Raw genomic sequence first — 25,230 nt, 5'->3', positions numbered from 1 at the left:
AAACAAGGACTAATTATTTTTGTTAATATATCACACTAGAATTAGATAGGTTAAAATCTACTTCTAGACGATCTAAGCGTCTTTTGTTATTATTACATATTTGTAGTAAAATTTAGGGGTGCTATTTAAAGAATTATTTTTTAATAGAAATATTGCTCCCAATAAAGATTCTTTATATATATATATATGGAGAGTAATGCATTGCTAGTCAAGAAATTCAAAAATATTGTAATATTTTCTACAAAAGATATTCTTCTTTTCATTTTAAGTTTATTCTTTATCTTTATAATAAGGAACTTTTAAGGCCATTTGTCTCAAGGTAAATCTTTATGTAAGTTGAATATTCTATTTGTTATGTTTTACTCGTTTTAGAATTTTTCATTCACTTTCCAATGCATGCAAGTTTTCTTGATATTATTACATTTGTGATCTTTTATATTTAACGGCCCAAGTTATAAGTTTTGACTTAAAACTCTAATCTAATTATTCTTGGGGAAGACTTCCAATACCTCATTTTTTTGTGAGGAGGGATCCAATTACACTCTTTTTTTGTGACACCGGATTACACCTTATATTTACAAAGTTCAAAAAGTCGATCCAGACCGTTCAACTTGATGGATATGTTAAAATGTGCTTGCAGATCAAATTTTACATTTTTCTGAATTTTTTTACTATTTACTAAGATGGATACAAAATTCAACGGTCCGAATATAGCGATTTTGTTAAATACTTAATAAATAGTAAAAAAATTCCAAAAAATGTAAAATTAGGTCTGCAAGCACATTTGAACATATCCATTATGTTGAATGGTTTGGATCAATTGTTTGGAATTTGAAAACTTTGAAAATGGAGAGTGTAATTCGGTGTCATCAAAAAGGGGTGTAATTGGATCCCTCCTCATTTTTCATACCTCATATTTTATATCTTCGTTTTCAAAGTCCAAACTATTGATCTGAACCACTCAATATGATATTTATACTAAAATATGCCTAGGGATGAAATTTTATATTTTTTGGAATTTTTTTACTATCTCTTAAGATATAGGTACAAAATCATTGTTTTTGCACCGTTCAAAAAACAATGATTTTCTATCCATCTTAAAAAATAGTAAAAAAAAATTCAAAAATTATAAAATTTCATCCCCGACCATATTTTAGTATGGATATCATGTTGAACAATTCGGATCGACAATTTAGACTTTGAATATGAAGAAAATAAAGTTGTAAAATATGAGCTATAATGATATATAAAAAAAATGAGGCATTCAACCCTCCTCTTATTCTTGTATTGATTTGAAATATGCAATTTGCATTAGTTAGTGCTTTCATTGTTTTTGTGCATGTTAAAATTAATTATAATTTGAAGTTTACATACAATTTCTAACAACATTCGTAATATTTTGTAATAATATTCGCTCATTTTGTTTTTTTGTTTTTTGTTTTTTTTTATATGTTGTGTGGTAATTTTATAAAGAACTCGATATCTGACAAACACTTCAGTTAAATGACCAATGAAATAAATTTAGAAAATAACTTTGTATATTATAATAAATTATTTACATATTAAAAATGCTGGGATTAGATGCGAAAACGTTATAGGAGATTTAGTGGGCATACACCGATACTTCATCAAATGGAGAAATATGAAAATCACACAAGAAACTAACACAACAAGTAATCAAGTATAAGAAAATAAAATAGAGATGCAAGATTTTACGTGAAAACTTTTTCAGGAGAAAATCACAGAAGCACAACACAAGATCACTAAATCAATGAGTCTTCACAGTACAAGAAGATAATCAAGTCTTTAACACTCACTCTAACACTCTCTTACCATTTCATATACTAATTTATGAAATTTTCAAATATATTTTTTAAATGGATTGAATCAAGAGAACAAAATTCTAGAGTAGAGATGGCTTGGAGAAGAGGCGTTGGAAGACTTACGGCTCTGGAGAGGTCACGCTGCTCAGACTCGATGTCGCTCTCTGTCTTCGCTTTGTGTGCTCCAGTAATTATATGAGAGAGGAAGGGGAGGGGACGAGTTGGGAAGGAAGGGAAAGTTTTTAATGTAGTTACTTGCTCCATTGTTGTACACATAATAGGGGTGTAAACGAAGCGAATTCGTAGCGGATAATGCTGATATCAAATCCACATTCGTCTTTTAATGAACGGGTACGAATACAGATAGTAAACGGATATCAAAATTCAAAACTAAATCTACCCTAAATGAATACGGATACGAAATGGATAATCTGCCTTTAATTGCAATCGGACCCCTCAATTGGGTCTATTACAGATATCTATTTTTTTTTTTTCTAAAAGTTTCTCTAAAGGGTGTGTTTGGGTGCCAAGAAATAGCAGAGTTAGTTGGGTTAGCGACTATTCCACGTTTGGATGAAAACATAGCTATTCTCAACACTTGAGTTAGCTCGGGTTAGCTGTTTTTCCGCTAACCTATTGAAATGTTGAGTTAGCGGCTATTTTGAATTCGGGTTAACCGTACCCTAAACCCTAAACCATAAAGAATCAGCTATATTTTTTATGATGTATGGAGCTGGAAAGGTGAAAAATATGATTGATAAGTAGTGTATTAATTATATTTTTTTTTCTTCTACCCTTTTTTCGAGCTTTTATTCAAGACTAAGGATTAGAAGATAAGAATTTAGTTCAGATTTGAGTAGATGATTTGTATTCTACTATAATTAGGAATGTTGTTGCATTAGAACCTAAGCGGGCTCGACAGAAGCAAAAGGTAGCGGCTTTGGTGGAAAATGGGTTGAAGTATTTGGAAAACTAGATTGTTGGATTTTGTATAATCATTTTTATATTGTTTTAGTCAAGTTGATTATATATAGATAAATTACTTCTGTCCTGACTGTTGATGCTTGCTACTGTAATTAGTGATGGTTAAACACCTACTTTCTATTAGAATCAATCTAAACTCGTTCTAACATATAGCGAAGTAATTAAGATTATTTCACAAATAATTTTATTTCGGTCAGTTGCATTAATCGAAAACACCAATCAAAACACTGCATATCTGCGGGATACCATGAAGAGTAAGCTAGAAAAAAGTTGGAAATTATGATAAACTAAGAAGACCTGGCCTAAAATCACTAGTGTCGGTGCTCTAATCAAGCCACTGTTAGTGGTTAGCTTGAAACCTTGAGTTTACATCAGACAGAAATGCTCGTTTTTGGTTTTCTCCATTTTCCATCGTGCAATTTATTTTTGGCGTCTTTAGTTTTCAAGTTATGAAATAGTGTGATGCAAAAAATAGATCTGAACTGCAGTGCCTATTGACTAGTTTTTAATCCCGTCGAAAAGAAGGGAAAGTATAGAAAACTAATTGGCTTGTACTTCTCTATTATCAACACCGATAGCACGTGTATAAACACTGAACAGACAAGAATCAACTTTTTAAATTGCAAACAAAATTATAAAAAAAATATATATTAACTAAGCACTTTAACGGAGCAGATTCGGAGCGGATAATGCTAATACTATATCCGTATCCGTTTTTCAATGAGCGGATACGAATACGGATACAGATAGTAAACAGATATTAAAATTTAAAATCAAATCCGCTTTAACAGATACGGATACGGAGCGGATAATCTACAAAGATTCGAATATGTATACGAAACAAATAATTATCAGATAATTGAGTCATATGAAATTTGGAACAAAAAGTTGGAGACGAATTTGAAATGAAAGTTATTACTGTGTCCCAATAAATTGTTTGCAATTAAATAAAAATAGCGCACATGATTTTGTAAATAGTAGGTTCATTATGTTATAATTATGACTAATTAAATTAGAGTAAAACTAGGGTGTGCTTAAGCTCACCAATCTAAAACTCATCAAATCGATTTCAAATGACGAATCCGAACCGTTGAAATCCGCCTACCTTACGTGTGATGCATCTACATGTGAAATTTTTAAACATTCGAATTAATTTAGTATAAAGTTAAGCGGTCAAAAAACATTCAAAAAATGAATACACTAAAATTAATTTATTAACCTTCTAATTTTGCCTGCTTGACTTTATACTAAATTAATTCAAATGTTTAAAAATTTCACATGTAGATGCATCACACGTAAGGTAGGTGGGTTTCAACGGTTCGGATTCGTCATTTGAAATCGATTTGATGAATTTTAGAGTTAAGCTCACCAAAACTTTGATGAGTTTAAGAGCACCCTAGTTCTACTCATTAAATTATGTCATAAATTATATCAATATATACTGGACATTTGAACAAGAAAAGAATAAAATATAGCTTAAGCGGTAGAATGGTTCACAGAGTATCCCCTTCCCTCCCTTCCCTCTCTTATAAGATTTGTGGAGCACACTTACGTATCAGAAAAAATACGAAAATTCCTCTATCGCACACTCTCCCTCGGACTCATCTGGAGAAGCCAGGGTTTAGGAGATCCTCTTTTAAGCTGACGCATCTCTTCTAGGTAAGTTCCTCAAATCTGTTATGGAAGGTTTTGGATCGGATTACCTCGCATCTCCTCCAGATCTAAGTCGGTTGATGCTTATCTGGAGGAGATGCGCCAGCTTAAAGAGGATCTCAGCTTCGATCTCGGCTCCATGGTCGAACAAGATGAGTTTGTCAAATCTATTATGGAAGGTTTTGGATCGGATTACCTCTGCGTCGAGGATGCGTCGAGGATGAGGTGTTTTTTCATGACGCAACTCCTTTTGAGAATCAAAAATCCGCAAATATGTTCTTCGCCGCCAGTCTGTTCTCCAAGGTTAGGCTGTGGCTTTGGCCATTTGTGCACAAAATTGAAGTACTATTTCTACTGAGTTATAGCTTGTATATACTGCAAAATGGCCAGTTTATTAATTCTCTATGACTTGATTCACAATTAGTGTACAATTAGAGTACATTCTGCATAAAATGATGTTGCATCATAATAGAATTGATTTATTGAGACATAATTGTACACTTGTGCACAGTGGGGCTCAATTATGGTTTAATTAGGTTTAATAGATGCTACTCGCACATTAGCAAAGCTGGGTTGAGCACTACACATGTAAAAAATGACCATTTTTTTTTACAAATGTAAAGAGCATACCTCCCAGTCTGATTTGTTGGTCCCCAAATAGTTTGAAAAGGCCTTCTGATGCCAAGAACAATTTAGGGGTTCTCAATTGGAAATTTGAAGTAAAATAACAATATTAGAATAAAGTCAGAAGTACAGTAATAATATAATGCAATATGCACAGAAGCACAAAAACAAAATTGTTTCCTTAGTTTGGTGTAAGGTAAAGGGATATGACTAATGACTCTCTATTTAACTTAATCTTGTAATTCCCTGTGATATGATGGAATTGCCTCGACAAGCTCTATATCATACTGTCTAATGCTTTGCTTTGAGTAGCTCTTGTTTAGCTGGTAGATGTTTTCGACTATGTAGAACTGCTGTAGCTTGGTTTATTAAGGATGGTTTTGTAAACAATGGTTCTGGTACCATCTGTATGGTACCAAGCTCGATCTGTTGTTAATTTAATAGAAATAGGCAGACTCCTCCCCCCCCCCCCCCTCCAGTCTCCCAATTACCAACCCAAAACCCCATGGAGATTAGAAGTTTAGAAGTACCTTTGATTCTGCAAATCCGTTCCAAGCATAAATGGGTAACAAAATAGACTCAAAGACTGGAATATTTAGACTGTAATAAGCTTGTGAAAGCCCATATTATATACTTCATCCAGTTAATGTACAAGCCCATTTCAATCTGTTTTCTGACATCTTTAATCAAATTGAGTCTACTACCTTCTTCGTTTCAATTATAAAAACTTTTCCTCTTATTTTCTTTCTTGGTTTACACATGTCATGCCCAATCGATCACAGTAAGATCGAACGGTCGGGTCTCGCTTAACATACATACTTCACTGCGGAGGATGTCAGTCCTGGTGCAGCCACGTGGCGTGATTTCCATTTTTTCTACTTTTTCTTTACAACAATTTGAAGACTGGAAACTACTCAAAAGAAATAACGCTCGCTAATTAGTTCAAAGCTAAGAGGTGTTCATCCCACTACCTCAAAATAACAAAAAAGGAAAAATCTCTCTTTCGCTTCTCATCCTATTCCCGTCTAACCCTAGTGAAGAATTGACATCTCTCCTTTAATGGAAAATGAAGGAGTGTACAAGTGGCAGTGATAGGCAGCGGTAATTGGGGCAGCGCACGTTGCCGCCAAGATAATTGAATTGCATCTAACACTATCAAGCAAAATATTTTTCATGGTAATTGTATTTCATCCTTACTGTTTTACCAGAAAAATTATTATCTATTTATTATCAGTTCATCATCATACCACAATTTAGTGGCATTTGGTAATTGTCAGAGAATTTTTCATGGTGGGATTAAGTGCGTCGTGATTGATGACTGAAATGCAATAGTTTGCTCTTGACACTTAAATCTGTATATTCCATCTTTAATCCCTTTTACCACCAAATAGGCTTATTGTGCCAAGTTGAAATTCGATGTTGTGAAAATTTGCCGTTCAAAACAAAATAGTGATGCATCACTGTTTGTCATTGATTGTTGTCATAACTGGTTAATCTATTATCACAATTGCATAAGAATCTAAAAATAAAATTGTAAGGACTAATCAATTTTCTCTATTTTCTTTTTGTTGAATTTGATTTATTTGAAGATGAAGTGAGGATGTGGGTTTATGAAGAAACTTTTCCGACCGGTGAAAAACTTTCTGAAACCTTCAATGGAAACCTTGTAATTATTTCTATCTAGAGCTCCTGATTATCTTCGTATAATCTTTGTCTGAGATATAATGACCCTGCATATTGCATCTTTTTTTTTTGTTTAATAGGAGAACTGCAAGTATTTGCCAGGAATAAATCTTGGATCCAATGTGATAGCAGATCCAGACTTAGAGAATACATGTGATCTTTATTTATAATTTAAACTTGCACAATTGTGATCCTTTTAATCTGAATAAGTCAACCTGTTTTTAAGTGAAAAAAGAAGGCTCATGCATGATCTCTAAGTTAATTACAGATTGTTCTCGGTATTAACTGTTGTGTTCTTATGGGTGCCAATATTGCAAATGAGGCAAGCATATAATTATTACGTCATACCCTCCATTGTTCTTTTTCATGAGTGTTTTTGCCAAGAACAATTTTCAAAATTTGATACTCACAAACAAGAAATATCAACTTCCTTTACGAATATTTGCACATCAACATTACAATAATCTGGTTTCCTCATTAAATATATGCCCTTGGTATATCAATCTCCTCATGAAAGTTGCCCTCCATATCCTATCGGAATTTTTTTTATATATCTGCTTCAGAAAAAATGTTTTATATATGGTTGACGGTGCATTTGTGAGAACAATCAGGTTTGAAGGATATAAATGTAGGTACTATAGAAATCTAGGGGTAAAAAAATATTTTCTTTCTTAATTTGTTAAAAGTAATTTAGCCTGCATTTACTTTCTTTCTTACTATTTCTTTCTTCACAAAATGCAGAGGAAAAAATGAGCGAAGCAACAATAAGACATACAGAAGACAAGGAAGTTACAAATAGATGAGCTCAGCTGTTCACAACCCCCTTATTTCCTTAGTTTCCATTGTTAGTTCTCTATTTTCCTTTGCAATTGAAAAAAAAAAAGCAATCTAGAAAAGAAGATAAATGAAAAGGATTCAACCTAATAATCCTATTTGTGATAGAGATTAATTATTTCTCTCTGTGTGCGCACGCGTGTGTGCACGTAGAGGACAGCATAGGAGTCGAACTATGTGGAACCTTAAAAAATGTGGTGGCCATAGCAGCAGGTATTATGAAGACACTAATCAATTTTCCTGAGTTGCAAAATTTCAGTTGACTTTAGATTTTAGAATAATAATTACCATAATTGGCCTCTACCCCCTAAAGGGATAAAAGGGTATTGAAACCGGTGTATTTTCACCAATTCATCTATATTTTTTGGTTTTTGATTACTTTTTTATTAGTTTACTTGGGATACATCAATAAATTCTGGTCAATATGACACGACAGATTAATATATTGATTACATGATTGAAGAGCAAGAACGTAGCCTCGCTTATACATGATTCAAGCATACAGATACAACAGTGGTGCACTCGATCGACTCTAGATTTGGTGCTCATGAGAGACCGTTTAGACTAATAATATACTTTCTACGGCTGTTCTGTGTTATGCTAGCTATTTTGTGTAGTATATAGTAACATTGTAAATGTTATCCCCAAGGAGGAGATGTTGTACAAACTTTTAATTTCTTTAAAAGAATCGTTAATGGACAACTCTAGCCAGGGTATCACATATTAGTCTGACGTTTTACTTTATTTGTGTGCTGCTACAGGTCTTATTGATGGTTTAATTGGAGATGGGAAACAATACAAAGGTACACATTTCAGTATAGGAGTTTTCTTTTGAAAACCTTTGCTGAAGCTGCGAAGTTGTGAGGGGGAATCGAACTCTTAACCTTTGGGTATAACAACTCTACGACTTTTTCCCAACCAATTGTGCTACCTCCCCTTTCTCAGTGTATGAGGTTTTCTAATTGCATTATTTGCACTTATATTTTGAGCAAAAAGGTAAAGAATTTCATGTTTGGTTTGCTGTATAGATCTTTCAATGAGCTCCTCGTATGTAACAGGTTAAACGGACGGTACAGATCCCTGCTTTTTTAATAAGAACATGTTAAAATATCATTTACCAAATATATTTTTTTTATTAAAATGATATTTTAATAAAAAAAAAATTTGGAAAATGATATTTTTGAACTATTAAAGTCAATTATATAAAAAAATTCTATAGAGAATGGAAATTAATTTAACAGTACAATAACATTTTACACTAAATTATATAGAAAATTATATATAATTTCAAAAAAAAAAAAATGAGGTCAATTGACACAGAAGAATGTTTGTCTTATATTTTGTTCCGTCGTTGAATATGAGCTTACAAATAGTCTTGAGTAATTTTTTTTTTGTTAATAAAATTAAAATTAAAATTGTTAGTTATTTAAAGGTCGAGAATTTAATTCTTCTTCACGATTTTACAGTCTCTATAAATTTTTAAAAAAAAAAAATATTAGAATTGATACGAGTCCGTGTAGGACAAAGTAATTGTCAATCAATTTGATCGATGATAAGGTTTTTTTTGTCCTATGCAAGCAAACAACGCGTCTCATTTTCGATGAGAAAAGTTGCGCAATAGAGTAGGGGTGTTCATTGGGGCCGGTTTGTTTGGTTTTTAACCGAACCAAAATTTTTTGGTTCAAACGGTTCGGTTTATTTGGTTCGGTTCGGTTTAAATTTTTTTACTGTTCGGTTTTTTCTGTTTGGTTCGGTTTGTGATATTAGAAAACCGTAGAAACCGAACCGGCTGAATATCATAACCCTAGTTTAGATTTGACCCGTCCGTCCCCCTCTAATCCTCTTCTCTCCGCTTGAAAGATCCAAACTTCTCCAAAATCCAAATCAAGTCTTCATTGTTCGTGCAATCCCTCCGCTTGAAAATGTAATATTGGTTTAGGGAACTATAAAGATATAGTGGTTGTTAAATATTAGATGAGGAGGGTTCAAATGCCTCCATTTTATGTGCTTCATCATGCCTCCATTTTTAAAAATTTAAATAACTCAAAATTTAAAACTCAAACGTCAAAATAAAACCGTTAGATGTAATATATGTTATTTTCTCTATGTGCCCATAAAAAATTATCACATTTTGATTTTGCTTTTATATGAATCAATAAGTTAAAAAATCAACGTGTAGAAATTATCCACATTTGTATACATTTTTACAAGTTCAAGATGACAATCAAAACAAAGTTGAAATGCCATAATTTTTTACATGTGCATAAATAAAATGATATAGTTCATATCCAACGGTTTTATTTTGAATTTCAAAATATAAATTTTGAGTTATTTAAGTTTTTAAAAATGGAGGCATGTTGGAGGCACAAAAAATGGAGGCATTTGAACCCTCCTCATATTAGATATACTTATTGGTTTGTTCGGTTTAACCGAACAAACCGAAATTTACTTTGGTTCGGTTTTAATCGGTTTATAAGTTTAAATCGGTCGGTTCGGTTCTATTTTTGAAAACCGAATAAAACTTTGGTTTATCTATTTTATTTCGGTTTGAGCCGAACCGAACCGATGAACACCCCTACAATAGAGTATCGACTAGACAAAAGATACGGTAAGTCAAAAAGAGAAATCGTCACACATGATTCAAACAAGCAATGTTTTAAAATGCGGCCGCATATGTGTATGCAGTCGGCAGTCGTGCTCATAATGCTCATGCGGTTTTTTCATGCGGCCGCATATGCGGTCCGAATATGCGGTCATGTGGATTAAAAATGCGGCCATGCGGTCCGAATATGCGGCCATGCGGTCTAAATATGCGGCCATGCGAACTGAAATATGCGGCCACGCAGTTTTGATAATTTGATTGTATTTTAATTAAAATTTATATTAAAAAAATCAAAAAATTATTGTTGGTTATGTTATTATGTGAAAATAAATTCAAATATATGAATATAAATATATATATATATGTGTGTGTGTGTGTATATATGAGGAGGGATCAAGTTACAACAAGCATTTTCTACATTTTTAAAGTCCAAATCGTCGATCCAAACCGTTAGATGTAATCTCTACAATAAAATGTGCTTGGAGACCAAATTTTACATTTTTTGAAATTTTTTTATTATTTATTAAGATGAGTACAAAATTCAATGGTATGAATTTGACTAGTTTTTGTACCCGTCTTAATAAATAGTAAACAAATTCCAAAAAATGTAAAATTTGGTCTCCAAGCACATTTTATTGTAGAAATCACATCTAACGGTTTGGATCGACGATTTGGACTTTGAAAATGTAGAAAATACTTGTTGTAACTTGTTGTAACTTGACCCCTCCTCTATATATATACGTGAATTTTTATTTTAAAATCCGCATATATAAATTCGCATGAAAATCCGCATACTGCATATGCGGTATGCAGTGGCCTTCCGCATGCATGAACAAAACCGCATTTTAAAACACTGCAAACAAGAGATGTTGGGAATTTGGGATCATTTATTATCAAGACTATATCCAGACTTAACTTTCAGATATTCTCTTTCTCTCTCCTTCCTACCAGAAATACAAGTTTTATAAATTATTTACTAATTCGTGAATAATTTGTTTTTTCAGCGATGGTGAATCCAACGCGAATTATTCGGTTGATTTAATTTTGACCGAATTATTAGTGAATAATTCGCAAATTTTTTAATTTTTTTTCCGAGTTATACGAATTATTCTCTTATTTTTTTCCGAATTTTTCCTAGGACATTTTATTTTATTCCTATTTTTGCTCTGATCTAGATAATTCTGAATTATTTCCGAATTGTATCTGAATTATTGCTGAATCACAAATTTTTGACCATGCCAAAACGAACCTGAACACTATACTTCCCACGTGAAGAGTATCCTCTAGAATACTGTATTCACTCTATACAACCTTAGATGTACGAGATATCTTTGAAATTTGTACCAGGTTAAACGGACGGTACAGATCCCTGCTTTTTTTAAATAAGAACATGTTAAAATATCATTTACCAAATATTTTTTAAATTCAAAATGACTATTGCAGTGTATTAAAAGATATGCGTGCATACTTCAGTTACTCTGTAGTAGGAAAGTTTGAATGAATTTTAGTTGAGTTGTAGTTTCAAAAAAGCTCAATAAATACTTGTAGTCGTTCAATCTATATGAATATATCAATATATAATGCAGTTATATGCATCACTAGCTATTATTCTATAATTATATCTCAAGTTACTTTTTATAAATAATAAAATAGCAGTCTATAATAAAGAGCTAGATACCACATTCTATTTATTATGATTTCATTTTTTGCAGACATTAATCATGGAACCAAATTTTTTATTCATAACCTAAAAAAGTTTGAAAATTCGAGTATAACCTCGGATTTCTAAAATATCTGATTGTGCCCCTATCGCTTGCATTACCGGTGGTAGAAGTCATTTTACATTTCTTTTAACGTCTTTGGTTTTTTTTTTATATATATATTTTACATTTTAGGGTTTTGTTTTGTTATATTTTTTACAATTTAGGCTTTTGTGATGTAAAACACAATACTAATTACTAAGTGAAGATTCAAATGAACCAATATATAAAATAAACACAATAAACATGTAATCAAACAACAATAACATCACATGTCGCAAAATATTAACAATACAACATAATAATACTACAATCTAACATAAAAAAAATATTACATGCACTGAAATGGCGTAAATATCTGCATATGCCGTCGGTCCCTGGAAGGCAAAGCGGTATCAACGGCATCCTCCTCCTCTATGACATCTGAGTCAGTTGTTAGCATATAATTTTAAAAATATAAAAAAAAATTATAACAAAACATAACTCTAAAATGTAAATATACATATAACAAAACTCAAAATGTAAAAAATAAAAAATAAAATAAAGAACAAAAAAGAAGCCCTTCTACCGCTGGCAAGGGACACCATCCGAGATTTCGGAAATCCGAGGCTGTTATCTGGATCTTTTAATTTTTTTAGGTTAGAATAAAATCTTCGGATTATAGAATTATAGATGCGGCACTTGGAAGCAGTGGCGTAGCCAGGAATTGAGCCAGGGGTGGGCAGAATAATTCAACAATAAATACAAAATTTTTAACAAATTCAACGATTTATACAATAATCTGATAAGTCCAACAATTTACCAAGAAATATGAAAATTTCAAAAAAAATTCAACAATTCAACAATTCATCTATTGATCTAATAACTCCAATAATCCAACAATAAGTACGAAATTTTCAAGCCAATTACATTGAAGTGAGCAATCCTTTACGATTCTTCATCTTCTGAAATGTTTGCATAATTTTCTCCTCTGCTTAACTCTGAATCGCCTCCGTAAACCCTTTGCTTTGAATCGCCGCTGCACTCTACTTCTTTCTTTTCAATCGGCGAAGGTTGAACAGGCCGCGCCTATGCTTCTTTCTATAATTCCACAATTTCTATTGACAGGTCACAGGGACCTAAATATCTCACCAGTCACCTCTGCTACTTTTTTTGAACGGGCCACGCCAAGGAATTGATTGGGCTTCTTGCATTTTCTTGCATTTAAAGGTTGGAATTAATTGGGCCACGCCAAGAGTTATGGGCTGCAGAGGCCAGAGGGAGGCAACGAATTAAACAGAGGTAGGCAAAGGCTGAAAATACTATACCCGGTCCAAAAAAAATCAATTTCCAGGGGTAGGCAACTGCCCACCCCTGGAAACAGCTGGCTCCGCCTCTGCTTGGAAGCTAAGTATTTACGTTGGAAGAAAACAGAGCTTTAGGATCTTTTACTGAAATCAAATGTTTGTCAGGGTTACATCTGAAACTGTTCTGTCCAGAATAACGTGGTTTGTACAGCTCACCAACGCCAGGTGCAGCCCAAAAAGCAAACATGACGAATCTTGGACTCGGTACTTTTTTTTTAGTGATTATTCTCTATGGTACTGGACTGCGTAGAATATTCCCATCCGCTTTAAGATGCGTACCAAATTAAAACAGATGAATTAGATCTCATTCTACACGATCCGGTACCGCATTGTATCAGATTTCCTTTTTTTTTATCCTAGTTACAAGTTACCCCTTTAAATTTTCCCTTTTTTCTCATTTCTCCTAATTTCGGCCCATGTGCATGCGCGCAACTATTCTCTACCGTAGGCTCGATCTTCATATATAGGGAATACCTTGAGAAAATCTCAGGAGGTTTCTACCAACTTGTTTCACAGTTTCAGTATTTAACAAACCGAAGCGATCTCTGCTGCTTCTCAATCTCCGTAGTTTTGATTGCTTTTTCTCCTTTTGTTTTCTCAGATCGGCTTAGAAATTTAAGTTTCAAACTAAGATAGAACTTGCTTCGATTTGTGCCGATTATAAGAATTATCCAAGATCTTTGTTCGCTACCCTTGTTCCAATAGATCTCCATTTCGAGGTCTAGAAATTTCTTCCAAAATCGCACAAATAGAACAAAATTTCTGAAATCGGAACCCTAATATTTTTAGATCGGTTCTAAAATCCTAACCCTAAGAATGGCGAGGGACAGACTGCGCTCCGGCGCAACAACTGTCGCTGGCGACGCATCCGATGGTGACTCCTCTGGTTCTCTCGAAGAGATCTCAGCCGATGACTTCAAGCGATCAAGTGTCTGGATGGGATACCACCCTACAGTCTCAAGGAACTACGGTCAATCCCTTTACAGTTTCGCGTGGGCTCAGGCGGTGCAAAACAAACCACTGGGTCTTAATCCTACATCAACTCCAAAACAAGAGGAAGAAGAACATGAGTTTGCAATGCTTGATGAAGAAGTTTCTGATGAAAGAGAAGAAGGGGAATTAGAGGAAGGCGAAATTGAATTAGGGTTAGGGTTTGATGAATCGGTGAAGGTGAAAAAGGAAGAATTAGGAGCTGTTGAGATGATTGATATTGATTTAGATGCACCAGATAGAGAATCAAAGGATTCCGAGGAGAGAGAATCAAAAGAATCTGATGAAATTGAAGATTTTGATCGAAGAGTTGGGTCAATACTAGAAGAGATTGAGAATGTAACAATTGAGGAGGCTGAGAAGTAATTTTAGTGTGAATTTTATTCAATTTTAATAAACAGGACGTATACAAGTCTAAACCTGTTTAAAAGGAAATGCTGCAAAATACTATCTCAAATTATATCAGAAATTATAAATTTACAACTGTGGTAAATTTGAACATGTTCCTGGGCATCTAAACGAAAAAGTTTTGTCATTTTCAGACGAATCTGATCAATCTCAACACTTGTATAGTATCATATTGAGGCAATGGTGGCATTTCCTTTTTCAAATGGGTTTTTTCAAAAGAATTCTGAAAGTAATCTTGTCAATTACAACATAGCTGACTTATACTTCATATTGGTCTGATTGTAGATCATTTGAAGGCACTTGTTCTAGGCTAAAAACATCTTTCGAGAGTTTGAAACAGTTGCATTCTGTAATGGGGGCTATACCTGTCCTTGAAGCAGTCATTCAACAAGCTCTTGTTGGAATTAAGACAATTATATCTGTAAGTTGATATCTTTTCTCTGTTAGTTTGTTATGGTATGCTTGACTATTTTGCAACACAACTCCTAATTCTTTGTTCTGTTGTTCTGAAACAGGTGCTTGAAGTGGATAGTTTTCCTAAGAGGGATCAGAATAAGCAATTTCTCTTGAGGTATAATTCATCTGACCTGTCTACCCTTGTTAACATCTTCTCGTCTGACTTATTTGATTTACATTGTGATTAACTGTGATTTCTTCAATCTTAGGATGCTGATTCATATAAAGAACCAGTATGCTTCCATGTTATCACCTGAACAGCTAGATGAGGTGATTGTCAAAATTCAAAACCCTTTTTTTGAAGAAAATTGGAAGGAAAAATCTCATATATTTTTAATGTTGTTTTCTTCTTTTGATAGTTGGAGGCAGACGTCAAGTCCTTGGCGTTCATGAAAGATATTAATGCAAAAGAGCAGCAGACTGGTACTGGACCCAGTACAAATGTCACAATTGTTACCAATACCAGTAACCGAAAGCCTATCTTGCCCAAATTAAACTTATCAGGGGTGTTCAGAAACCGACCTGTTAGCCCGTTATTGGATCTGCATGCAGATTATGATGAAAATAGCCTTCCCTCTCCCACCAGGGACAATGCAGCACCTCTTCCTGTACCTAAACCAGTTGGTTTTGTATCAACCTCAGTTGCCCTTGCCCACCCTGTAATCCGTAATGACCCCAATAGTGTTAGTGTTGCTGAAGGGGATGGCACCAAATTGCAGCCATATATAAAAGATGCATTCAAGGCTGTATCAACATACCAGCAGCGATATGGGAAGAGCACTGTATTTGTTACTGATGACCTGCCGAGTCCGACACCTTCTGATGAAGAAATACACAAGAAAGATGTTGCTTTCGGAATTGGTGAGGCCTCCAGTTCTCCTATCTCTGTAACTTCTGAATCCATCGTTGCTTCGCTTCTGGTGCCACAGCTAGCCCCAGTGAAACAAACTGGTGTGAAATCTGCACCTAGGAATAGAGATCCAAGACTTAGATTGATAAGCCCAGAAACCCGTGGCAGTTCATCTGAGCCCAATCCTAACCCTGATACCCAGAAGAAGAAAGCAGTGGAAGGATCTTTAATAGATGAGTATAGGGTAAAGAGGCAGAGAAATGGGCTTGGTAAAGGAGGTTGGTTAGAAGAAACTAATGACAGACCTCTGCAACCCAGCACTATGAATTTTAACCAACAATCTACTAGTGCAGGTCCCACGGTTTCAACACCGACCACTCGAAAGGACGTGGCTGTGAATCCAACTATGCTTGTGAAACTACTACAACAAAAACTGGCTTCTGAGGGTCAACCCAAAACAAGCACAAGCAATCCACCTCCTAGATTAACTCCTGGTCCTGCACCTGACCCTGCACCTGTCATACCAGCAAATGGACCTGCTACAAAGCCAGCAGAACCAGTTCCAAGTTCCAATATTTCAGCAGCAAGGGTAATTCAACCACCGGCACAACCTGCTGCACCGGTTCGCATGAAGCCACGGGACCCACGTAGGATCCTGCATAATAGCACTGCTACTAATACTAGTAGTTCGGCTCCGGATTTGGTAAGATCAAATGGACCCCCCTTTATTGATAGAGCAACCATCAGAGAGCAAGCAGAACCAGCAGGTACCAGCAACACATCAGGATTGAAAGGTGCGCCTGACATGGCACCTGGCGGATCGGGTAGCTGGGGAAATGTGGAGTATTTGCTGGATGGGTACAATGATGAGCAGAAGGCTGCAATACAGAGAGAAAGAGCAAGAAGGATTGCAGAGCAGAATAAAATGTTTGCTGCCAAGAAGTTATGCCTTGTGCTTGATTTGGATCATACTCTCCTCAACTCTGCTAAAGTATATATATATATATTTAAATTTGTGGCTCTGCTTTTACTTTATTTCTTCTCTTCTAACAATCTTTGTGGTTTTCACCATCACGGGGTTTTTTCAGATGTGAAAAGGCTCTGAATTAGTGTTCTGTTACCTATAGTTTGTGCAGTACTAGGAATGTCATATTACATAGTTTAGGGTTGGTATAACATCAAACACAATTTTTTATAATATTGTTGTGTTTGCTAGTGCAAAATTGCAAATTGAAGATACCTTCCAAATTTAGAAGGGCTTTTAGATTACTTCAGAATGTTCTTGTAAATTTAACTTATAAATTTTACAATTAACTTATTTATAAATTTCCACTATGATAGTTTGTGGAGATAGACCCGGTCCATGAGGAGATACTACGTCAGAAGGAGGAACAGGAGAGGGACAAGCAGCAACGGCATCTATTCCGATTCCCGCACATGAGCATGTGGACTAAGCTCCGGCCTGGCATTTGGAACTTTCTAGAGAAGGTTCACACTGATAATAAAGATACATGCTTTCCATTTGACATTACTAGAATTCATTTGGATCTTTTTAGTTGAGTGATCTCTGTCTGTTTTTAATAGGCAAGCAAGCTGTTTGAGATGCATCTGTATACAATGGGAAATAAGTTGTATGCGACTGAGATGGCGAAGTTGCTGGACCCAAGTGGGGGTCTGTTTTCAGGGCGAGTCATTTCGAGAGGAGACGATGGCGACTCGTTAGATGGGGATGACAGGGTGCCAAAGAGCAAGGACTTGGAAGGTGTCCTGGGTATGGAGTCAGCAGTGGTTATTATTGATGACTCTATCCGTGTTTGGCCTCACAACAAGCACAACCTTATCGTTGTTGAGAGGTAGATTCGTCATCTGTTATATTGTCTGTATTGTATGAAATTTCACAGCATATCTGTCTCATGAACTTAGACTTCTCTTTTTTACTTGCCTTTTTTTTTTTAGATATATTTATTTCCCCTGCAGTAGAAGGCAATTTGGCCTTCCTGGGCCATCTTTGCTCGAGGTTGATGTGGATGAGCGATTTGAAGATGGCACGCTTGCTTCCTCCTTGGCTGTGAGAAAAATTGTCTTTGCTGAGCAAATAATGAACATTATTTCCCTGCCTACATGTCTCATAATGTTTGTTTCTTGAAATGGGCAGGTTATAGAAAAGATACATGCTAATTTCTTCGAGCACCGACCTTTGAATGATGCAGATGTGAGGAATATATTAGCAGCAGAGCAGAAGAAGATACTTGCTGGGTGCAAGGTAGTGTTTAGCAGAATATTCCCTGTGGGAGAGCAAAATCCCCACATGCACCCCCTTTGGCAGATGGCTGAGCAGTTTGGAGCCATTTGCACCAACCAGCTTGATGACAGCGTTACGCATGTTGTGGCTCACTCACACGGCACTGATAAGGTATATAATTATATTTACCCCTTGCAAATGCGAAATGATGCTTTTCTAATGATGATGTGCACAATTCATGTTTCTTAATGCTCACTGTTGTGGTTATTTTTAGGTGAACTGGGCGGTATCTAAGGGAAAATTTGTTGTTCATCCCAGTTGGTAAGACCACCTTTGCTTATTGTTATATTACACGTCTTTTGAATTTAGGTTAAATGTACTTTAAAAAGGTCATCAAAATGTTACTGCGTGGTACAGGTTGGAGGCTTCGACGCTTTTGTACAGGCGTGCAAAGGAGGTCGACTTTCTCGTCTTGAAATCATAACTGCCATATCCCAACCTTGCTGAACCCATTTTTGTCCCCATTTTAATCCAAATACCTGACATGACCCATTATGATAATTGCATAACAACACGTAAGCATAAAGGCTTGATAAAGGCAAGGTTGTGCAATAGATTTTCAAAAGGTTGCTATCCTTTGGGCATAAAAGGTCACTTGGTTAAAGAAAATAACTGAAAAGAATTCACAGGCCAGTGATAACAAAAGCAAAATTCAGGCTTAGAAAGTTTTGGGGAAACCCAAAACTTTAGGAAATATGTTTTAAAATGTGATGTTATATAAGGTCTAATTTGTAAAAAAAGTGTAAGCCTTGCATGGTCAGAAAATATAAAGCTGGGCAAGGAAGGTTAAGCCTGTAGTGGTCCCCGTGGAATTTGATCGTCTTTCCTTCGTCAAAACTAAGCTCTCCATTTTGGGTTGAAAGGTCACTTATTGGTTATTGGTTGAAAAGTTGCTTAATAGGCGAAGAAATGTGGGCCCCTGTGTTATTCGTGCGAGTGTACCGTTTTGTTTTGTGCTATATTTGATCAATTATATTTCAGAGAGCCAAATTGGTTGAAGAACCGAGATATTGGAATCAGACTACTTGGGCACAAAGTGATGTTTGCTTTGAGCATATAAAACAATAGGACCAAGTTGGAACTATGTGCGGCCATTATTAACTAAACACATATATTATTATTGAAAATTTAAATTGTTCCTAAGTATAATACAATTATGATAACAGTGACTATGAACAAGCAATTATATTCAGAAACTTTGGTTAGTTGAATAATAATTTATAAATAAGTATTATTAAAATGGGATAACCTGAAAAGTTATCAAAAATACCGTAGTTTTACTATTCCAGTTCGGACCTTTTAAATCAATGCCACATGAAAGAAGATACTAAGGTTGGCCACATCAAGTTGCGTCAAAGTTGTTTCATAACTGTATTTTTGCTTTAGATTATCTACCAACCAATTACTACTTGTTACTTCCAACGAATAATTGAAAGTTCGACTAGTTGGTGTATAGTGTAACAATCGTTGTTCAAATTAAGGTTAAGACAGGTTTAATTGAAAGTTTGACTATGTCTCTATGAGAGAAAATTCTTAGTCTACAATTAATTGAAAACAACAGGTTCCTTTTGAAAACAAGAGAATTGCAGTTGATATCTACCATTCTTTTACCAAAATTATAAATGTTATCAACCACTATGATGGATTTTAGTAACATCAAATTTTGTTTGTGGATAAGGGGCGAAATTTCTCTCCTCTCAAGATTTGTAAGCATAAAGGAAGTGAGTCAAGTGCGTATTTTATGGTGTGGATCTTTTCACTGTCCTTATCATGGACGTCCTAGCTGTTCCATAAGAAAAACAAAATGTCTTATTAAAAGTATCTGTAAATGGGAGGTGCTTGTAGACCGTGAAATAAACGCTTTGGATTTATATTTTTAAATTTCAAACAGTCGATTTAAACCGTTCAATATTCAATATGTATTAAAGTGTGCTTGGAGACCATTTTACATTTTTTTTGAAACTTTTTAATATTTATTTAGTTTTAAAATCATTGTTTCCAATGATAAAAAAAAATACTATTGACTAAAATTAATGATTTTAAAACTGGTTTAATAAATAGTAAAAAGAATTTTTAAAAAATATAAAATTTGGTCTCCAAACACATTTTAACATAGAGATCATATTTAACGGTTTGAATCGATCGTTTGAATTTTTTTTTTTTTTTTTAAATTAATTGGCTGCACCACATCGAAACACCAGTTGGTAGCAACTGGATCTTAAACATAAAATATCTCTAACCGGATCTTAAGCATACAACTTCTGTACGAAAGTAGTAGTTGATATTTAGACCAATTGGTAATTCTCCACTTTTATTTTATTATCTTTAAACAAACTACATTCTGAATCTAGAATGTAGCTACAATCATTACAACCGCAATTGAAAGATCAACGGAGAGAAAACAGTTTCTGGAATTCGAACAAACAAAACTCTTACGTAAAGCTGACTAAACTAAACAGAAGAACTATATAAATATTCTAACCTTATAATTAATCACATACTCAAACATGTTGATGCCGATCCAAAGTTTTGATTAAAAGTTTATTAAGAAGGGATTAAATAACCACATATTGCTTCAAAGTAGTTTTACTGTTGACCCATAATTTTGTGACCATTAAACAATTTTCAGGTATATTTTTTTGTTATTATTACTATATTTTGACCCTATCCTTTGAATATTCTACCTCTGCTTCTATAATGGTCCCTAGAATCTCACTATTTAATTCAGATCATTCATTCGATTTAAAATGAACAATTCATATAGCATGCATGCTAATTTGTGAATCAATAGGGTATCTAACAAAACAGGAGGGAACAAATAAATCAACTTTTTTAAATAGATACATTAACAAAATACATTTCAAATTAAGTGATTTTTCAAGGACACTAATATGGTAAAAAAATTGAGATAATAAATAGCAAATCTTACACGGTGCACACACAAACAGACACCCCACACACACTAAACTACACTTACAACACCTTGAGTAAAAAAGAAAAAAAAATAAGAAAATTATTGCAAAAATAAAATCCCAACAACCTCACACAAGTAATTAAAGAAGCCTAAGATGTGAGGTATCATTCGTTCGCTTGATCTGCCACCCATTTCTTAATGAGTGCTCTAAAACTGTAACTGATGAATCATCAATACAAATCCTTTGTGAAGCCACAGGGCTGCAGTCCAACAATGCTGTAATAAGACATTTTATTAGGGTCGAATGCGTAAAAATGCCGATCGACCCACTCAAATTTACAACATTATTCTCTGTTCGGGCTTCCCTTGGAGAGAAATCATCCTCAAAATCATTACTATCTCCTACAAACTGAAGCCGGCTCTTGCCAGATTTCTTTCTTTGCAGACTTGGTCTATTTAGCAAATGTGTGCCGGGACAGGATGCTTCCTTTGGGTCTTGGTAAGCCAAATTCACAGAATTATGACGAGAGAAGGGTAACACTTTTGGGTCGGATTGATCAAGAGAGAGCTTCTCAGGTAGTCTCAATACAACCCGATTAAAAAATTCAACAATGCGAAAGCTGACCTGACGAAGGGACTCTCCAGATGGAGGGGCGAAGTCGGGATTTGTTCTTTCAATCAGTTGGTTCATTTCAGTGGTGTAGATTTCAAATCTGGGCAGGCCTTCCCATTGGCCGAAACTCATTTCTGTTAGCGATTCTGACATCTGTATCTGGTGTTCAGGGAAGTCAAGTTCCTGTAAAAAAATTGTTAGCTATTTTCTCAAAAGAGAAGGCTTTTTATTTTATTTCTTTAGTTCCTACACTAGTTCAAAGATAGAATTTAAGCCATACTTGTATGGACCTTGCCCTCAAAGAAGCAACGATTTGGGGTGCTTTGGTTCTTTTCTTTGGAATCATTCGGCAGTAAATTGGAGCAGAAGAAATGATTAAGGTCTGAAATAGTCTAAATTAAACCTCAATTGAAGCATTTAGGCCCAAATAAAAAAGCAATGGACAACAACAGAAACTAAATGCTGAGGCACGCCAATTGAACCTTCCAGCTAAACCTAAGTTTGTTTCACTTAAAGTGTATAGAAATTACTTTGTACAATTACCAGTTCAAATCAAAATTGCCCTAAAGGGATGAACTTTGCTACTAACAATGACCGACTTGATGAAACTCGAACTGAGAGAACCAAACTGTTACACAACTCTACAATTGCAACAAAAATGAAAAATGCAATTGATCATGAAGAATTACCCTTGCAACCAACAAAGCAGTTGCCCGTGCCCGGTCCAGAGGAGAGGTATACACTGACTCAAATCGGACCCCACGTGATTTGAGAAACACGGCAAGAGCCCTGGCTTGCCTCTCACCTCTCGCCGTTAGCGACGCTTCCAGAGATCTCCCGGCAACCAGATCTGGCCGGAGCGCTGCTTCGCTCTCTCCATGGCTTATTAACACAATTTCTATCGAATTTTGGTTGGTAATTGTTGAATTATGAGAATTAGTAGAGGAGTTTAAAAGGGGAGGAGGGGAGATAATATGGCACGGGTCCCACACACGGATACTGGGTACACGTGGCGTTCCCGCATTGGAGGGTTGAGGGGAGAGAGGCGACGCTGCGGCTCGGCAGAGAAGGATTTCTGGTTCCTGTTCGAGAAGCTTCGAATGGGGGATTGAGGCGGGGAGGGTTATAGACATGGTGGACACGTGGCGTGAGGGTGGGTTGTCAACGTCGGCGTCGGGGTCAGGGTCGGAGTGGGATGAGATACTGGACCCCATATGTCAGTGGGAGAAAATGGTAAAGGACGGTGTGCGGAGGAGTCGGGTGCCGGATGTGGTGGTTTCAGTGAGATCTAAAGAGTGAGGGAAAACGGGCAAACGGCGGAATCTAAATCGAGAAAATTGTCTCCAGTTATGGAGATTGGAGATGATGGTTGCCTCATCAGCGATCAAAATCACAGGTAAAGATTCGACTTCAGTTTTTAATTAACTGGAGATAATCTATTTATCAGGTGTCCAATTTCTCTGTTTTCATTCTCTGGCCGTTGTTATTCTACGGGTCACTGAAACAAGGTCCCACGGACCTTCTCCGACAAGGACTGGGTCCCCCACATTAGTGACTCGTAACAGATATTATAGCAGTGAACTCGTAACAGAGAATTTAAATTTAATTTCACTGGAGCCTGGAGGTCCACAGGTTGGGCCGGACTCCAATAGAATCATCAAAAAGTACAATATAATGCTGATAAGATTGAATTTATGCACTTGGAGTTGGAATGAGATCCGGTGCTTTTCTTTCCATGCTATTTTCGTGCTCTTCTCTCTATCTTTTTCCTCTTACTTTGAGGCCCACGTGATTCACTTTCTCTCTCTTTTCTTCTTTGAAGAGAGATATAGAAAGAAAATGGAGAGCAGCCGACTGTATTTCTACTAAGAAAAGCAGGGGATGGATTTCCCTTGGAGTCTTGGACAAATAAAATAGCTCGCTTAAATGAATTATTAGTGAGATAAATCTAGTCTGTGTTTTTAGAGGACGGATAATTTTTTCCATTGTATTTTAAATGTGATAAATATTGAGGTCACTACATTTTATCTTTTGTCATGAATTAGTTACTCAAAGTTTGATTCATCTCTCTATAACTACTGAATTTTTAATTTGTTCCAATCAAATCACTTAATAACTTTTGCGTTAGTATTTTGGATGTAATGAGCATTTTTCGTCAAATTTTTTGATGAAATGAGCATATTACATTATATTTTGGACGGAATAAGAATATTCTGTTAATATTTTGAATGAAAAAATTATAAGATAATTTGATTAGAACAAATTAAAATTTCAATGATTATGAAGGAACAAATTAACTTGATGACAAAGGACAAATTTTGTTGACCACCAGCGACAATTTACTCATTCTACCCTTTTTTCCGCCTCTTAGGATGTGCTCCAGAAACGAAGGGGAAACCCTCATTAAAGGGAAGGAAGGGGAGAGGACGAGGGGGGAGGCTACCCTCGGAACAGTAGTTTCTACACCCCGATTTGGAGGTGACAAAATTCGGAGAAAATCAAGACTACGCGGTACCGCTCTCCCCTCCGAACAGTAGTTCTTCACCTCCGCTCCCTCTCCGATTTTTCTCTTCTGAAGCAAGGGAAATCTTCGGACAGAAACGGACTGGGGTGAGCGTCTCCCTTCCACAGTGATTTTCCCCTCCCTTTCTTCCGTCTGCCTTCGTCTGGAGCACGACCTTAGAAGAGATTTACGGCTTTAGTTTTCCCTCATTCCTTAAGTGAAATTCTCATTTCATCTCTTCCTCTCAGTGCCGCTCTCACTTGAACGGGTAAGTCGAGTATTTCTTTGAATCACTACTAAGTTTTTTTTTTTTAAAGTATTTCTTTGAACTCTGATGCATTTCGTTGTTTGCCATCAATATATCGTTCTTTGGTTTGATTCTTTATTTACTTTGATTCTTACTTTAGAGAAAATGTAAAAGTAAAAACTGTGATGCATTTCGTACTTTGATTTCTAAAAGGCAAAAGAGAACAATCAAATGAAAATGTGAAAACTATCAAATTTATTTGAAGTTAGAAATTGAGATTCTACGAACAAGCAACTGGAAGGAAAAATAACACAAACATCACAACGCTTGGCCAGCAACATAATGAGCGTCTGGCTCATGGAGAGGCAGAAACTTCAGCTACTGGTACAGGTACCGGCTCTAGTTCCAGTTCTGGTACGGGGTCAGGAGGCATGGAGGTTGGCATTGTGTTGGATGATGGTACTGGTACCAAACTACATGCTTGATTATACTTTGATAATGTTTTATTATATATTTTGTATGTATTTTTCAGGGGTATAATTACTTTACTGGTAGAAGATGTTAAATTCCATTTTTATTTTTTTCCTCTTCTTTTCACATGTTTCTATTTATGAACAAATTGGCAAGTAGTTTTATTT

The 25,230-nt window shown here is 35.4% G+C and overlaps 2 protein-coding genes and 1 long non-coding RNA gene across 9 annotated transcripts; 2 read left to right on the top strand and 1 right to left on the bottom strand.

The window, feature by feature from the left end:
- The first annotated feature begins 4,380 nt into the window (after window positions 1–4,380).
- On the top strand, window positions 4,381–8,344 carry LOC144555758 (uncharacterized). Of its 5 annotated transcripts, none has more exons than XR_013512104.1 (4): window positions 4,381–4,763; window positions 5,867–6,260; window positions 6,674–6,750; window positions 6,848–8,344. It is a non-coding gene; the product is annotated as an uncharacterized LOC144555758 (long non-coding RNA). The 5 variants fall into 5 exon arrangements; XR_013512109.1 differs by lacking the exon at window positions 4,381–4,763 and having other exon boundaries at window positions 4,770–6,039; window positions 6,157–6,260; XR_013512106.1 differs by lacking the exon at window positions 4,381–4,763 and having other exon boundaries at window positions 4,770–6,260; window positions 6,848–6,920; window positions 7,509–8,344.
- A 5,381-nt stretch (window positions 8,345–13,725) lies between these two features.
- Window positions 13,726–19,334, top strand: CPL3 (C-terminal domain phosphatase-like 3). Of its 2 annotated transcripts, none has more exons than XM_078304164.1 (11): window positions 13,726–14,661; window positions 14,993–15,128; window positions 15,223–15,278; window positions 15,373–15,433; window positions 15,523–17,004; window positions 17,355–17,501; window positions 17,598–17,866; window positions 17,970–18,081; window positions 18,169–18,426; window positions 18,530–18,576; window positions 18,673–19,334. In XM_078304164.1, exons 1-11 carry the CDS (start codon window positions 14,126–14,128, stop codon window positions 18,737–18,739), a joined length of 3,171 nt encoding a protein of 1,056 aa, XP_078160290.1. In that variant the 5' UTR covers window positions 13,726–14,125; the 3' UTR covers window positions 18,740–19,334. The 2 variants fall into 2 exon arrangements, with proteins under 2 accessions (XP_078160290.1, XP_078160297.1); XM_078304171.1 differs by having other exon boundaries at window positions 17,991–18,081; window positions 18,673–18,924.
- A 1,874-nt stretch (window positions 19,335–21,208) lies between these two features.
- LOC144555730 (uncharacterized) lies at window positions 21,209–23,369 on the bottom strand. Of its 2 annotated transcripts, XM_078304153.1 has the most exons (3): window positions 22,532–23,369; window positions 21,855–22,025; window positions 21,209–21,505 (listed from the first exon to the last, which is right to left on the bottom strand). In XM_078304153.1, the coding sequence occupies exons 1-3, from the start codon at window positions 23,054–23,056 to the stop codon at window positions 21,437–21,439; spliced, it is 765 nt and encodes a 254-aa protein (XP_078160279.1). In that variant the 5' UTR covers window positions 23,057–23,369; the 3' UTR covers window positions 21,209–21,436. The 2 variants fall into 2 exon arrangements, with proteins under 2 accessions (XP_078160279.1, XP_078160271.1); XM_078304145.1 differs by having other exon boundaries at window positions 21,209–22,025.
- Between the last annotated feature and the right edge of the window lie 1,861 nt (window positions 23,370–25,230).

The sequence above is a fragment of the Carex rostrata genome, chromosome 1, assembly GCF_964058835.1.
Source record: "Carex rostrata chromosome 1, lpCarRost1.2, whole genome shotgun sequence".
NCBI classification, from domain to species: Eukaryota; Viridiplantae; Streptophyta; class Magnoliopsida; order Poales; family Cyperaceae; genus Carex; species Carex rostrata.
This window is presented reverse-complemented; position numbering and strand designations above follow the sequence as displayed.